This window comes from Larus michahellis, chromosome 9 (assembly GCF_964199755.1).
Source record: "Larus michahellis chromosome 9, bLarMic1.1, whole genome shotgun sequence".
Classification (NCBI taxonomy): domain Eukaryota; kingdom Metazoa; phylum Chordata; class Aves; order Charadriiformes; family Laridae; genus Larus; species Larus michahellis.
Genome location: NC_133904.1, coordinates 8,722,383 through 8,737,354, shown reverse-complemented (window position 1 = coordinate 8,737,354; position 14,972 = coordinate 8,722,383). Strand labels below are relative to the sequence as shown.

Genomic DNA, 14,972 nt, shown 5'->3' with positions numbered 1-14,972 from the left:
TTCGTGACAGTGGGGTGGGAGGCAGCATGAGCTGAGCAGGATCCGCTCCAGTACATCTTGGGTCTCTGCAGATATTAGCCTGATGGAAAGGTTCGGTCTGTGTGCCTGGGTGAAACTGGAGGAGGGGAAACAAGATGGGCGACGCATATTGGACAAGAGAAATGGTGTGAATATGGGTCTGGGGTGACAGACCTTCTTTGGGCATGATGTTTCTCCAGTCTAAGCTTGGTTATGTATTCTGCCAAGCTCGTGATGCCAGGCACCGCAACCAGGCAACTGGTCTATCTCGTGACAGCCCCCTGGAGAGGGCTTTGTGTGGGATTCACTTCTGCTGTGGTGCCACCTGTAGCTACTTGAACCCCTGCAAGGTTGTCAGCCTGCTACCCCAAAACCAGGAAAGAAAACTTGAGGTGTCTTCCCTGCCCTGTGAGCTGCCTGGGGATGGGCCAACTGCCAGGGGTGCTAGGACAGGCATCCTGTCCAGGGGCTGGTGGTGATCCACTGCTGATCTACAGTGATCCCTACCTTGCGCGGTCAGCAGGGCTCGTGGGTCCCCTTTCCCCTGTTGTGCCTAACAGATGTGGTGGTGTTTGCAGGTCCCGTGGCAGTGATCAGCGGAGAGGAGGATTCAGCCAGTCCCCTCCACCACATCAACCACGGCATCACGACGCCCTCATCCCTGGATGCTGGCCCGGACACGGTGGTGATCGGCATGACCCGCATTCCTGTCATCGAGAACCCCCAGTACTTCCGACAAGGTCACAACTGCCACAAGCCAGACACGTGTGAGTGCCCGATCCGGCCGGAGTCCCCTGCGAGGACCAGGGGTCAGGTTGGGGAGAGGGGGGAAGGAGGGTGAGGAGGGAGAGGTTAAGAGGATGAGGAAGAAGAGAAGGAGATTTTTGAGGAGAGTGGGTCTTGGTATGGTCCAGAAACCAAGTGAATCTCAGGTTTCAGAAATCACAACATACATGTAGGTGCTTCCAGAGAAGACTTTCCACCCTCACCTTCACCTCCTTTCACCCTCCCTCCGCCACCCACCAGTCACCTTCCCCCCTTGCCTGAAAGTGCCATTTGAAGCTGGGCTCTGCCTTGTTGGCTCCACGCGTGAGGTCCCAGAAGTGAGCAAGAGCCGCCTGGGAGCACGGGGATGGATGTGACCCCTGCCTGGCTGGGGAAAGGACCTGCCTCCTCTTCCTCCTCCAGCAGTTTCCCAGCCATGGGGCTGCCTTGTTGGCTCCACACCGGGCCAAGGGAGAAGCTCAGGACACATGGCCATAGATGGGGCAGATACGTGGAGATAAAGAACAGGAGGCTTAGATGCTGGATGTCTTGTTTTCATGGGCTTCCGTAAAGCTTTTGCATCTTCCTGGTATAAATCTGGGTTGTGAACTGGGCTCGTTAGACTAGCAGGTGGTGATCAAGTGGTTCTCTCCGTTTTGTGTTCCTAAATTCGGAGCAGAAAAGAGAAGCGCTGGGTAAAAGGATGCTTTTCTGGGAATCCCACACTGCTGCTTATGTGAGTGGTGAGATGCAGCCCTCCCTGACACGTGGCTCGCAGCTGATAGACGAGTTCTCCAAGGCCTTTACCAGCTCCGAGATGCAAGCCGAGCAGTGCAGGAGGTTTGGATAAAGTTTCTCTCCTGCTATTGCTCATCCTTTTGGTTCGTCTCGGTTCCAGGCAGACCTGGAAAAATAAAAAGCTTGCAGAAAAAAGGGGAAAAAACCACAACTTGTGCTATCTCTGTGGCCCAGCCAGAGGTAGAGAGTGCTGCATTGAAGTCGCCTCTGCTCTGCCCTTGCCTGCTGCTGACTCATGAGTGCAGGAGACATAACTCAGCCCCCTGGAAACAGGGAGGAGGCTGATCTTCCAACCTGTGGAAACTTATTCAGCATTAAGATCTCAGCAGGAGCACGCTGCTCCTCGGCCACCGCTCCTCCCATCAGGGGAAGGGGAGCTGCAGCCGCTGCTCCCATGGAGGTGTCCCTGGGCAGCCCCTCCCGGGTGCTGCGAGCTGGCACCTGAGCTGTTATCACCGTGCTTTGCTTGCCGGAGTGATGGGGTGTACCCAATGAACGTGCTCGGCTTTCCTCTGATTTTCATTTTAATGTGCTAAATTTGGTCTGTTTGTAGAGAGGGGGAGGAAGAGGGTGGTGATTAGGCAGGAGCGGAGAAGCTGAATGTAGCGTGTTTTTTTCTGTGCCGTTAATTATATATTTTACATTTCTTATAGCACCTCATCTCAAAATGATTTACAAACTCTGATGGCTTGGGAAGGGAGGGGGTCCCCCGCTTTATTTTTTTTTTTCCCTTCCCCTCCTGTGCTCTCTCGAATCTCTTTAATCTACATGCCGACCATTGCAAGACGCAGGCGCTGTTGCCGCTGTGCAGTAGCAGAGCTTGAACCTCAAAAGACTGAGTTCTGCTCTGAGCGTTTGCCCTGTGGGGCTTGTCAGAGCTGGGCAGGTTGCAGGGGAAGCCGCTCGCAGCAGGATTTGGCCTCAGAGTTTCACAGGGCTGTTTGATTAGGATCTGAAGAGTTCACAGAGTCGCTTGGGGGTGGCATCTGGGGCTGCTTCTCCTGTGGAAGGTGCCACAGGGATGAAATACAGCATTAGTGACAACTGCCACGCTTGGAAATCCACAGCAAATTGCTACCTCCGAGCTCCAGGTATCCCAGTGCTGCGACGCAGCGGGACTGAAACCAAACCCCCGCCCTGGCACTCAATTTGGGTGCTAACAAGAGACAAACCACAGCTGGATGCTGGCAGGCTGAAAGCCCGTCTATTTTTTTCAATTTGTCATTCATGGGGCAAAACCCAGGCTTCAGGACCTCAGGCAGGGTTGGATTTGGTGTGTGTCTTGTATTTTAGTCCCCAGGATTTGACTTGGACACAACTTCTGACTTCACTGGTGGCTTTGCTTGAGGCTGGAAAGTTTTATAATTCACCTTTTAAATTAACCATGCTTGGGAGAACTTTCACTGTAAGGGGTTTGTTTGATCCGATGTGCTCTGCTCAACTTCAACCTGAGCTGGAGAATATTTGCTCCCGTTCTCCCCGTGGTTTTCACGCCGGAGGGTTTTTCTTTTCCCCCCTGTGCGGAGCTCAGACACAAACACTTCTTCATGTGCTGTCACTTGTAGAGAGGAGGACTCCTCTGGGCTGGGGAGTGCCTCGATGCCCAGCTGAGCCTGTACTGATGTGAGCTGTCACCTCCTTCCTGCCACGCCACCCACCTCCCACAGAAGCGCTGCCCGGCTGGGGAGAAAAGGTGCTCCGTGGCACCCAGCGTCTCTTCTTTGCACTGAGGTGTTGCTAGAGCAACATCTTCAGCGAGCAATTCCTCTCCCCATCGTGAGGCTTTTCTCCTTCCGTCCTTCCTCCTGCAAGCATCCCTGTGCTCTTGGATGTTGTCTGCGTTGAGGACATGCCGATAGCCATTACAGCGCTGCAATGAGGAGAGCAAACTCTATATGCTTAATGCAGTATTAATAGTACATTGATGTGATATAGATTTCTGTCACCCTCTATACTAGCAAACATCGCTTATCACGCAGGGATGACGGATGTTTATTCCCAGCCACTTAGCTCTGCATAATGGAATTGCAGCTGAAATATGGAGAGCAGCTCCCTGCCCGCGGAGCCGCAGCCCCTCTCGTTCCCACTGTGCAACACTGGCCCGTGGGCTCTTCTCGTTAACGTGTCCTCAAGGAGATAGAGGCGTGTTCCTCACTGGGGATGTGCTGTTCTCCCGTCGATAGGATGAAGGGTACAGGAGCCAGCTCTCACTCTGACTTCCTGGGATTTGTGCAGTTCTCTTGCCACTTTCTTCTACTGCTTAATTTAGAGGAGCAGGAGGGCTGAGCTTGGCTCAGGGTCCTCCTTCCCTTCCTGGCGAGGGCTTCTCAAAAAGCCATGGGAGAAACTGCGCCACCCCGTTTTCTCGTGATGAAGCATTGAGTCTTTGAGAAGATGCTCCCCATCTCTTTACATTCTAAGTCCATGGCACACTGGGCAGGACTAGGGTTTGCAACCAGTCCTCATTTCAGGCATCCTCAGCCCTACCTGGACGGTTAAGCAAAGAGCTTGGCAATGGGGACAGTCCAACCACAAATCAATTTCAGGAGAATAAACTAAAATAGTCTTTTTCTCATGATCTTCTGCATATGGAAGAGAAACTAAGTGGCGTATCTGCTTGGCAGATGTCAGCAGGAGGAGCGACAGGTTGTGATGAGTTTGCACCTTTCTATATTTGGAAATAAACACATGAGAGGAGAGGAACGGGACTTATTGTGGCAAGCACTGTGGACAGAATAGGTGATGCGGAGATATGACGTAGGACCACATGACTCCATCCTATAGTCAGAGGTTTTGGTAATGCAAAACATGATCCAGTCTGCCCTCATTTGTGTCCAGAAAATGGCTATCTGTCCTTCTGGGCAGGAAAAGTCAGCTCATTTCATTGGGTATCTCCTGATCAGCGGAAAAAAGGGGAGCATCAGCTTGAAATGAGTTCATGAGGCTGTTGGTAGGACATGATTTCATACATATGCTTCTTGGCAGTAACAGCAACTTATGGCCTGAGCTCCATCTCCTGATGTTCAGGGTTCGAATTTGCAAAATGGGTAATTATGATTAGCTGGAGAATTTTGTAGTGGAAGACTGGTAATGTTTCAGAATAAACATTTTGGAAGGTTGTTTTACTTTAATAGTAGTAATTAATTATTAGGACAATGCATCAGATGTAGATAAGTTCTTGGATCTGATCTCTCAAGCTTTACTCAAACGCCACAGCACAGTTTTGCAGTTCTATTTGCGTTCTGTTCTCTCCTCTCATATTTCTTGTCCAACCAAAGAGGTCTTCTTGAGAATGACAAAAATCAGAGGGGGAAAAAAAAAAAAAAATCCAAACCTTAACGGAGAAAATTAATCTGGGGGGCAGATGCTTTGCAGATCCCTGTCTGTCTCCCAGCAGTGGATGCTCAGTTCCCACCAAGGCTTTTGAGGCAAATGGTTTGATTTTGGTGGAGGTCGTTGCTAGACACGACTGGAGCTGCCTGTGTTCTCCTCTTCCAGGACTGGCGCAGTCTGGGGACTGGGATGCATTCTCCACACGGGTGGAGACAGCCGTCCTTCCATAGAGTCCTAATGAGGGTTTTTTTTCAACCTCATTTATTACAGGCTGCCCTGACATAATTACATATTCGAAGTTAGTAATTACACGTATTCATGCTAATTAAGTAATTAGATATAATTACACTAACTGTAAATACATGGTAATCGGCTAAAAAGAAGTACTTCAGAAAAAAAACAAGGCAAATCACACAATAAAAGCGCCATCAGCACTCTTTCACTCGGTACCCTGTCTTTATTTTGTATTTCAGTGCAGTTTAAAAGGAACACTGTGGTCACTTCAAAAATCATAATTTTTAAACAAATAGATTTCCTTCCCTCTGCTTCTAATAGGTCTTGAAAACAAAAATGGGAAGGATTTTTACCCTTACCACTGTAAAATCTTTTTGTTTGCCTGGTGTGTTTTGTTCATCCTGGACATGGGAAGCTAAAAAGTATGCAGCATTTCTATTTTTGGTCAGTTCATGTTCCCATTTTTGCCAAAACCAACAACAACGTAAAAAAAAAAAAAGCCATAAATTCTTGCAGTTCCATTTGGCTAAAAAAAGAAGACTGAACCTGTAGGTAGTGGAAAAGAGAAACTTTTCTTCACGCACGCAGGCATAATAGGATTTGCCAAATATTATTTTCATGCAATATAAATGGGGAGCCCAGTGTGAGGTGACAGCAGGACTCTGCTGCCCAGTGCCAAGCCTGGAGCCAGGCTGAAAAGGTCTCAGTCTCTCCCACAGGTCTCTGCTGTTTCTTCAGTTTCTCCAAACTTCTCTTTTCCTTTTCTGTCCTCTAACATGAAAACCCCAGGCTCTTCTCCAGCAGGACCTGACGCCCATTACTTCTCTGAAGTAGGCACTTGTGAGTTGAGACTCTTCTGCCTGGTGGCTCCTCACTGTCTTATGGTCCTGTGCTCCTCAGTCAACCCATATGAGATACTTTTAGGGGATTTAATAAGGAGCTATGAGTAGCTGTATACATATTTATGGGTGGTTTGCCACTCTATTCTGTGTCTCCTCATTTGTCCTAGCAAAGCCTGGGTTTGTGGCTTGGGCCTCTGGAAAAGCCCTGACCTCAACACTCAGCTGTTAGTAGGTGGAAGGCATTGGAGGTCCCTGCAATCACCTTCTGCCTCCAAATTTCCTTCCTTCTGGTTTGCGGTTGCCTCTCATAGAAACTGCTCTGAGGTCCCAGTGCTGACGTCCTGCTTAGAAATTTGGAAGTTGGAGAAACCCAAAGGCTCTATCTCACTGCTTCCAGAGCAGATGTTGCAGGTACCTGAAGAAAAGTGTGAGCAACTAAAATTACTGCTTTTGTCCTTCGCCGGAGCAGAACTGAACTGACCTTGTGCCCAGCACCAACTTCTCCTCCTGTTGCCCAGGCTGCAACATCTGACTAACAGGAGATCCCACGGCCAGTGGGACTTGATCCAACCTGCTCAGCCCTCCCCAGCCCTCTCAGATGGTTTTTCTTACCTGTGGCTATGTTATGCTCTGCATTATGTCATCTAGCTCTGAAAGAGCAAGTGGAAGAAATATCCACATTTTCTAGAACTCAGAAGTCCAACCTGTGTTTCTAGAGGCAGAGTGCCCATCCCACCTATTGCACCTGTACTTTGAGTTGCGACCTCATGCTCAGAGAGTCAATCTTCAGGTATTCCTACTGTGATGGGCTACAGCAATGAGAGGTTTTTTTAGGCTGTTTTGGGACGGCTGGCAAAATACCTTGCCCCTCCGCCAGCTCTGCAGGTGTTGTCTGTGTGGCTGTAAGGAGAGAAGGAAAATCAGTGTGGGAGGATGAGAAACGTGGCTCTGCTGGGCTCCTGCCTGCTTTGGAAGGAGCTGCTGTAGCCAGCAGGGCAGCCCTGCCTTGCTCTGGGTGCAAGGTGCACCTGCCTTGGTTTGCACACAAGCTGGCTACCTCCTGCAGCTGCTTGGGTTTTAGATCCTCTCTCTATTACTTTAACGTGTGTTTACTGAAGATATTTGTAGCAACACCTGAGACCAAAAGGAGCTGAGGAAGCTCCAGCCCCAGCATGAGGAAGCCATGCTGGCAGCACAGCTGCGGTGGATGACAGCATGTTGGTTCCTGGTGATGGGGATCCATTAGGAAAAGAAACCCTTAAATCAAGCAGAACATGGCTTTGGGCTGATAATGTTGACCTGCCTCCAGAGGGGCTGCGTTGGTGATGGAAATACTCCTGGATACAGACATCAAGGAGTGAACAGGGAAGTGTTTCTCATACAAAACTCTGTCTGCTGCTCTGGCCTGAAAGCATCTCCTCTGGACTGTTAAATCCTGGTGTCTGTGGGGCCAGCAAGTAGGGCTGACTTGCTTGGGGTGACTTCGGAAAGGGAACACCATGATATGTGAATTGTCAAGCATTTAACAAGCCAGGTGAGGGGAGGTCATGAGCTGGTTTCCTCTCCTGGGCATTCGGAGCGGCTCTAACACAGCAGGCTGCCTGCACTGCCTGGCAACATCGTCCCTGCATCGAATGGGTTGGACCAGACTGCCAAGGCATGAACCAACTCATGGAGGATGTGTACGTGCACTCTATCTTGCATCCAGACCCCTGCCCATCTCATAGAAGGGATCACACACCCTCCTACCGCTCTTACAGCGTCCCCTGGCGCTCACGCACACACCACCATCCCTGCGGACGTGGGCATGTGTTCCCTACCTGCTCACACGTCCACCGTGGGATGGGCATGGTAGAAAACACTTGCTGAATCAGCTCTTCTTCATTGCCCATGGCTCAGCTTCCTGCACGGTGACACCTACGCGCCAGCCACCTCCGCCTCTCAACTGACGCTGCCAAAGCGCACGTGGATTTCTGCTGAGCGCCCTCGCAGCTCTGCCTTTCCTCGACAAAACCAGGGATGCCACGATGCTCCTGACTAGGCAGTTCCCCTACCAGGGATTGCCCGAAGCCATCAAAGACGGTTACATCTCCAATTTCTAGTGGGTGTTCAGAGCTTGACAGCATAGGCGTGCTTTTCACCTGTGGTCTGGCATGAGTCAAGACTCATCGTAGCAGGGTGAGAGAAGAGGATTGGGACGAAATGAGGATAAAGCAGGTTTTCATTCCCTACATTATTGGCTGTATGCCCAGGTATCGGTGCTTCTCCCTGTCCAGTTGCGCTTGTAGCGCTCTTGACTCCACGGTGCTCTTAAACCTGAAGGAGGTCTCCCTGCCGGCGGAAGGAGGGCTCTGCTCATCAGCCAATGCTCCTCATGCCCAGGACTTCATCCCTGCGAGACAAGAGGTAGCAGTGCATGACCCGAGGCTATTGCAAACTCAGGCAGCCCTGGTGTCAGGGGTAAAGAAAGGGGGTTCAAGAGTGTTCTCCTAATGGTTCATTGATTGTGTGAATTTTGCTGTGGGTTGCTTTAAAAATAGCTGGTGTGTGTATGTGCGTGTGGGTAGAGTTGTGGTCCTGATTTCTTTTGGCCATCAGTTAAACCTTTGTCTTGCTTTTTAATTAGTTTACTGCGGTTTATAATGCTTGGCTGTTGGGAAAGTATCTGGAGGCTGGGGTACCTCTGCGTTCCGGGCATGAGGGTGATGTGCCTGTGGGATCTGGCTGTGGGGTGTCCCTATAGGCACCGGCAGCTCCCAGAGTTTGTAAGGACACTGTGTTGTGACTTTTTAGTCTAACCAGGCTGGTTTTCAGGTTTAAAATCTAGCTCTTGGAAGTGCGTGGGGACTCTCTAGTTAGAAGAGCTGTCTCTGTGGTTAGAAGAACATTGTTTGTTCATTGGCTGGTTAAATTATGATTCCTAATTAAAAATAGCTGCTATTGTTTAGGAGTTAGAGCAATTTTTCATGACCACACACACAGCAGGAACATTATTAGTGCTGCCCTGTGGGACAAGAAGTACAGCCCAGGATCTAGCAGAGAAGCTGTATGTTAGTAGAGGTTAAAAGAAACCCAAGCCAACCTTCCTTGAGTGCTGCTTTTGGGCTAGACAGCCCAAAATACCTCATTCAGTCCTGAAAACTGCGGAAAGACCCACATAAAAAGATATTCTGCCTAAAGAGCTTCTCATGTCAAAGGGGACTTTTGTTTCCCAGCCTATTGTGGTGGCTGGCTCTGGGGAGATGGTGTACGCAGGCAGGGATGGAGCAGGCAGTGACGGGGCAGGCGGAGCAGCACTGCTCTCCACTTAATGTATAATATAACAAAACCACAGAAATTGTCATTCTCAGTTGTTGAACATATCCAGTCTGCCTCAGGATCCTTCTGGCTGTTCTTGCTGTCGTTGGTCGTGGGTGCAGACAGGGACTGGGTTCACTGCCAGTGGGGCCGATGGGATGGAGGGAGATGCTGCTGCTAATGGAAGCACCACTTCTGGTGGTGCTCCTGAAGCCCTGACCTGCAGCAGTTACGCGTAAAGCACTAGCTTCGTTGAACTCGGCGTGATTTGCTGAAGTGAACAGACCTGGCTAGAGAACTCAGCAAACCCATTTCCACGCGTAGCTGATGTAAGATTTGTATGTAAGTGTCTCGAGGTGAAAAGTACATTGAATTCACGGCATGTAAGAATTGCTCTCGATGCCCGGGCTTGTCTCCCATTAAGGCAGGGTTTACTGCATAATCCATTTTTAGATTCCTGCACGCACATTCCTAAACAGACTGCAAGTTACCTAACGCTGAACCCTGCTTGAATCTGTTTTTCAGGCCCCTTCTCCCTGCCCCTACCTGGATAGGTCTGTTTTAAGAGACAGGAACAAACTGAGTCTCAGTGAAAGCATGAAAATTTCTCTATGTACACCAGTGATGGGGCTGTCCGGTCGTCTGCAAAATGTGGTCAATACGGGATGCAGTACTCAAACTAAGCGATGACTCGCAGCTTCGTGTAGACTCAGCTTTTCCTGATGTTAGTTCCAAGTTCCTACTTGCTGCTGATGTTGCAGCAATGCCTGTGGTTCTCTGCCACAGTTGTGAGTCTGCAAAAATGTCGCACCTTTCTTTCCGCCCTACTAACCTATTTTTCCTCAATGAATTGGAGCACTGAGTCTGAAGTTTACTATACCTACCTATTTTTATATATATATAAAATATATATATTTGATCTATTTGAAATGTACTGTTTTATAATGGTTGGACACCTGTTTTTACCTTGGTAATACATTTTAACAGGCTTTACATCATCCTTCCTTGTCCCACCACCATGCCTCCTTTTTTTCCCTTTGCGAGGGAAATGGGATCTATTTATATTTTTCTTCCCTATGAGCATCTCTTAAATTCAGGACAAGCAGTTTCTGTGGCTCCCATAAGTGTGACTAGGAGACAAAGCAGCTGAGTCTCCTAAGTATACATGGCAAATTTGCAATTAGAAGAAAACACTGAAGCAAAATGACTTCAGCCCTTGTCTCCCTTCCCCCAGCCCTTCCCACCCCTCCACCTCCCTCTTGCAGGATTAAGCTAAACTAATCCTCAGATGAGCAAGATCGTTGGGAAAGCAAAGCAGCAAAGTAAAACCAAGGGAGGAGAAAGAAAAATCCTTCACACTCAACACTAATAAGGAAATTACGGGCGTCCTACATTATGAATTGGATGAATTTTTAATGCTTAGGAATGTAGTTGATTTATAATGCATCCATCCTGGACTGCAGAGCCTGTCACCAGCTAATAAATAAATGACAGGCCCTTTGTATTAAAAGTATCAGTCATTTTACATCTCTGCACTGTAATTGATGTGGAGCATTGAGCAAGGGGAGATGGTGGCCATTAGGTGTATACCAACGCAAAGGACCTCATGCTTCAAGCCATACCTGAGGTCTTGATATACCAGAAAGTTGCAGCCCAGTCTTCAAGTCTTCTCTCAAATTATCCCATTGCTCACAATCCAAAACCAAAAAGAAATAAAGAGCTTGGCAAAGGGCTCCATGATTTTGAAAGGTCATTTTAAGCCCAGTTTAGGGCCCTGTTTCTTGTGGCTTATGTTATAGGATAAGTTAGTTACCTTCGGACAGCAAGCGAAGCTTCACCTAAGGTGGTTGCCCAAACCGTCATTCCTACATGTGGAAGGAGATGTGATGCTTGGGGTCTGCCCCATGTTAGACAGACACCTTGTTCAAGATGGGCAATATTGTGCTGTCTGTTCTCTCGATGATCCTGGCTATTGGAGCAGGCAGGGTGAGGTTAGCTCAGAGTCAGAGATCAGCATGAATTCATATGAATCCCACCACAAATGTTGAGATGGAGGGCTGTGTTAAAAATAAATTCTGGGCAAATTCCAGAGATGGGGTGGGACTGTCCTGTTCCCATGCCAGATCCCAGCAGAGCCCAAATGTCAGGGGAACCTTACTGAGAGCACAGCAGGCAGCTGAGTATTTGGGGGATGGGGGTATATTTTATCCTCTTCTTAATGAGGACAGGTAACCTGGCATCTTGTACTTCCACCATTTCCTGGAAAGAGGCATTTCTCCTTCCAGCCCATCATAGGGCTGCCAAGCATCTTCATCTCCATTTTATGGATGAGGAGAGGCAGCTGGAAAGGCATCAATTTGCTCAAGGTCACACCAGGTTGCTGACAGCTAGCAGTCTGGCCCACGTTCAGCCCGCTAGACCTTGTTGCTTGTTTAGGAGTTGCCACCTGAAGTCCTTTCACAGCCAGTCTTTTGGACTCAGGAGTTTAGATGTTCAAACAAGTTCTGGGAGCTGTCAGCTGTATGTTGTGATCCCAAAAAATGGCAACTCTGAGCTTTTTCTGTTCCTTTCCAGATAGTTTAGATCAAATTATCCCTTTCCACCTTCATGGGGGCTATGCTACAGTCTAATATGTTTCTGCTTTGCTCTCTTGACTAATGCTGAAGAGACCTTTCCTTGCTGACCTCGTTCCACCTAGGCGTTGCCTCCTGGCCCACTTGGTTGGAGTAGGAGTTGGTTGGAGCCTGAGTGCTGGGCTCGGAGGAAGAGCAGTTATTTTTCACCTTGGCTTTACTTCCTGGCCAAAGGAATTGAGTGGGGAGCCTGGGATATGAGCCCTGCTGCCCAAGGAAAGCTCCGCTCTCCAAGATGCAGACTTTCATGTTGACCTGGAGGAGGGAAGTGCTTATTGCCTTGTTTATTACACTTCCCCATAGCAGCGTAAATACTATATCCGTGATAGATATGGATCTTATGAATAATATAGAGATTTGAACTAAGTAGTTGCAGTGCTTTTTTAATACAAGAGATCCTCAGCGTCAAGTAGTATTAATGATCTGTCTTGACGTGGTCTCTGCAGAGGGCAATTGCAAACCCAAGTTCCGTGAGAATTTGAGAAATTGGGGGAGAAATCCTAATGTGCTGTTCATCCCTTCTCTTCCCTTTGGGACACTCCAGAAAGAGTATCCTGTCTGCTGATTTTTTCTCAGCTTTCCCTAGACCCTCCAAGGATAGGAAGGCTAAGAGAGTTTTGGGAAAACAAATCCCTTTTGTAGGCAGGCTGGGCTGGGCTGTCAGAGGAGGCAACTTTGGGAGGAAATGTAATACAAAGATCCTAGCAGCTCCCTGCGGTCACTAACGGTTCTCTGGACATTTCTGGAAGAGTAAAATGATTAGTTACAGTGGAATAGCTAAATTCAGGCAGAGGTAATGATGTTCTATGTCTCTGCTGATGTGAGTCTTGACTCTTCTCTGTAGTTTTAATTTGCAGCTCTCCTTTCCACTTGCTCTCTGAAATCCTTGCAGCCTTTCTATTAAGCAGGTGGCTACATTATTATGAGAAATTCTCTATAAAGTCCAGTCTTTAATGCCTTAGAATCTTTAGGGATGAATTTAAGGTTAAGCTTTAACACCTAGCTCTTCTTTGCAGTGACTTCGCTGTGGGGGAAGGGATAACGGGACAGTAGTTGCAGGATGTGCTGTGGGTCATTTTGTGCCTCGCATCACTGTTGGCAGAGAGCGGGTAGCCCGGCTGGCAGGTCCTTCTCGCTCCCTGTTGTAGGTATGCTACGTGCTGGTGTTACAGCTGCAGAGCTGGGAGGCCTCTTTAATGGAGCTGTACGAGAAGGTTATGAATACCTTTTCAGTTCAATTTTTTCCCCCAAAACGGAGGAACTCTTTGAAGGTTTGGGAAAAACTTAAAACTCTTTGAACTTTGGGGAAAGTGTGGAGGTTTAAATTGGATGTTAGGAAAAATTTCTTCACCGAAAGGGTTATCAAGCATTGGAACAGGCGGCCCAGGGAAGTGGTGGAATAGCCATCCCTGAAGGTATTTAAAAGCTGGATAGACATGGTGCTGAGGGACATGGGTTAGTGGTGGTTTTGGCAGTGTTAGATTGATGGTTGGACTTCATGATCTTAAAGGCCCCTTCCAACCTACACAATTCTATGATTCTATCTCAAGCCTTGAGTCAGGCTGTTAACCTTTCTCATTCCTCTCTTTCTAGCCACGTTTCTCTTTAAGGTTATTTCTTTTCCTTCTTCTACCATCGCCCTTTTAACAGGAATGAGAGCAGGGGAGACCTGTGGACTCGGTGGCCTGTGTTCTCGCATCGTCATTCCTGGAGGAGCAGGTCTCGCTGACCTCTGTGGGTTGTGTTGAGCCGGGTTCGTGGGCTCAGGTGTTTCTTTGCTACAGAAATGGTAGCTCATTAACACTCTCTGCCCTGCAGATAACTTTTATTGATCATCAGCTGCTTAATCAAAAACTCTATCACAGTTTGCTTCGATTATTCTTTTCCATCTCTTCATCTCTAGAGAATCAGCTTAGCTAAAGTTAATGTACTCATTATGCAGTTGGGAAACCACTGCCGCAGACTGCTGTGTAAATCATAGGTTTTAGGAAGGTTTGTGTCTTCCTTCCTGCACGTAGCAGGATATTGGGTGCATATTCCTCTACTTGATGGGGTGAAACAGGTGCTGGGGCAGTTGTGCTGAGCTGGGTTTTGACCTGCCTGCGGCATTAGTACTCACCTCCCAGCTTGCACAGAGCTCAGGCTCCACATCTAGATCCTCGCAGTCCTGGTATAGTGATGAACAGCACTGCTGCTACACCTAGTGCTAACCCACCCTCACCTTTCTAGAGACACGTGGTGGCCTCCACATCACCATAAATACCTACCAAGGTGTGGACCTTGACCACTGGAGACCCCTCTCCCCTCTCGTAGAAGGATGTTTGGGTTGAAGCAACTTTATGGCTTTGTCTCTGCTGGTGGTCACTTGGCAGTTGGGTGATGAGCGCTTTCCTATGGGAAACCAATCGCTCAGGAGAGGGTAGGAGAGAGCTGGGAATGGGGGATGACCTGTGTAGGGGTACACCGAAGACGAGAGCATGGACAGGGGATGTTTGAGAGCTGTGACCTGGGGGAGGGAGACGGGAGGAGAGCTAAGTGCCAAACCATGATGGTGAAAGTCTGAACAGCTGGATCATGCATTTGGTTTTTATTTTCTGATGATCTGTGTGCAGTGTATATATAGACACAGAAGTGGTGACTTACAGCAAAAGTAGGACGTTAAGTCCCCTACCTAAACAGATCTCAGCACTCCTGAAATCAGCACCTTGAGTGGGTATTTTGCTGACACAGTAAGGGCCATGGCTGGAAACCTGCTCTGTGAATAGTGGCTTTACTCTTTTGGAAACCATCAGAGCTCCGGCGATGGGGAAGTGAGGAAGCTGTGCAGGAAGTGGGAAAGATATTTCCCAGCACTTGCCGTGTGTTTAATGGCCAGCCCTGAGAAGTGGCAGGCCAGTTTGAGTGGGGATACAGGAAGGGCTTGGGAGGGAAGCCCTGAGACAGGAGTGCTGCTTGTTCCTGGCCGCTCCAAACTTATCTCACACTCGGGTTTTGCTTGATGTCCTGATATGATTCATTTTTCTTTTGTCTTTTAATGTTTGCTGCATAAAAT

At 48.5% G+C, this 14,972-nt stretch overlaps 1 protein-coding gene across 6 annotated transcripts in view; it reads left to right on the top strand.

Moving 5' to 3' along the window:
• Positions 1 to 14,972, top strand: part of NTRK3 (neurotrophic receptor tyrosine kinase 3) — a 219,736-nt gene that overhangs the window by 121,280 nt on the left and 83,484 nt on the right. For all 6 annotated transcript variants that reach the window (XM_074601619.1, XM_074601621.1, XM_074601618.1 and 3 more), the window contains one exon: positions 597 to 785. In XM_074601619.1, the coding sequence (XP_074457720.1) occupies positions 597 to 785 (189 nt within the window). The remainder of the gene's footprint in view (positions 1 to 596; positions 786 to 14,972) is intronic.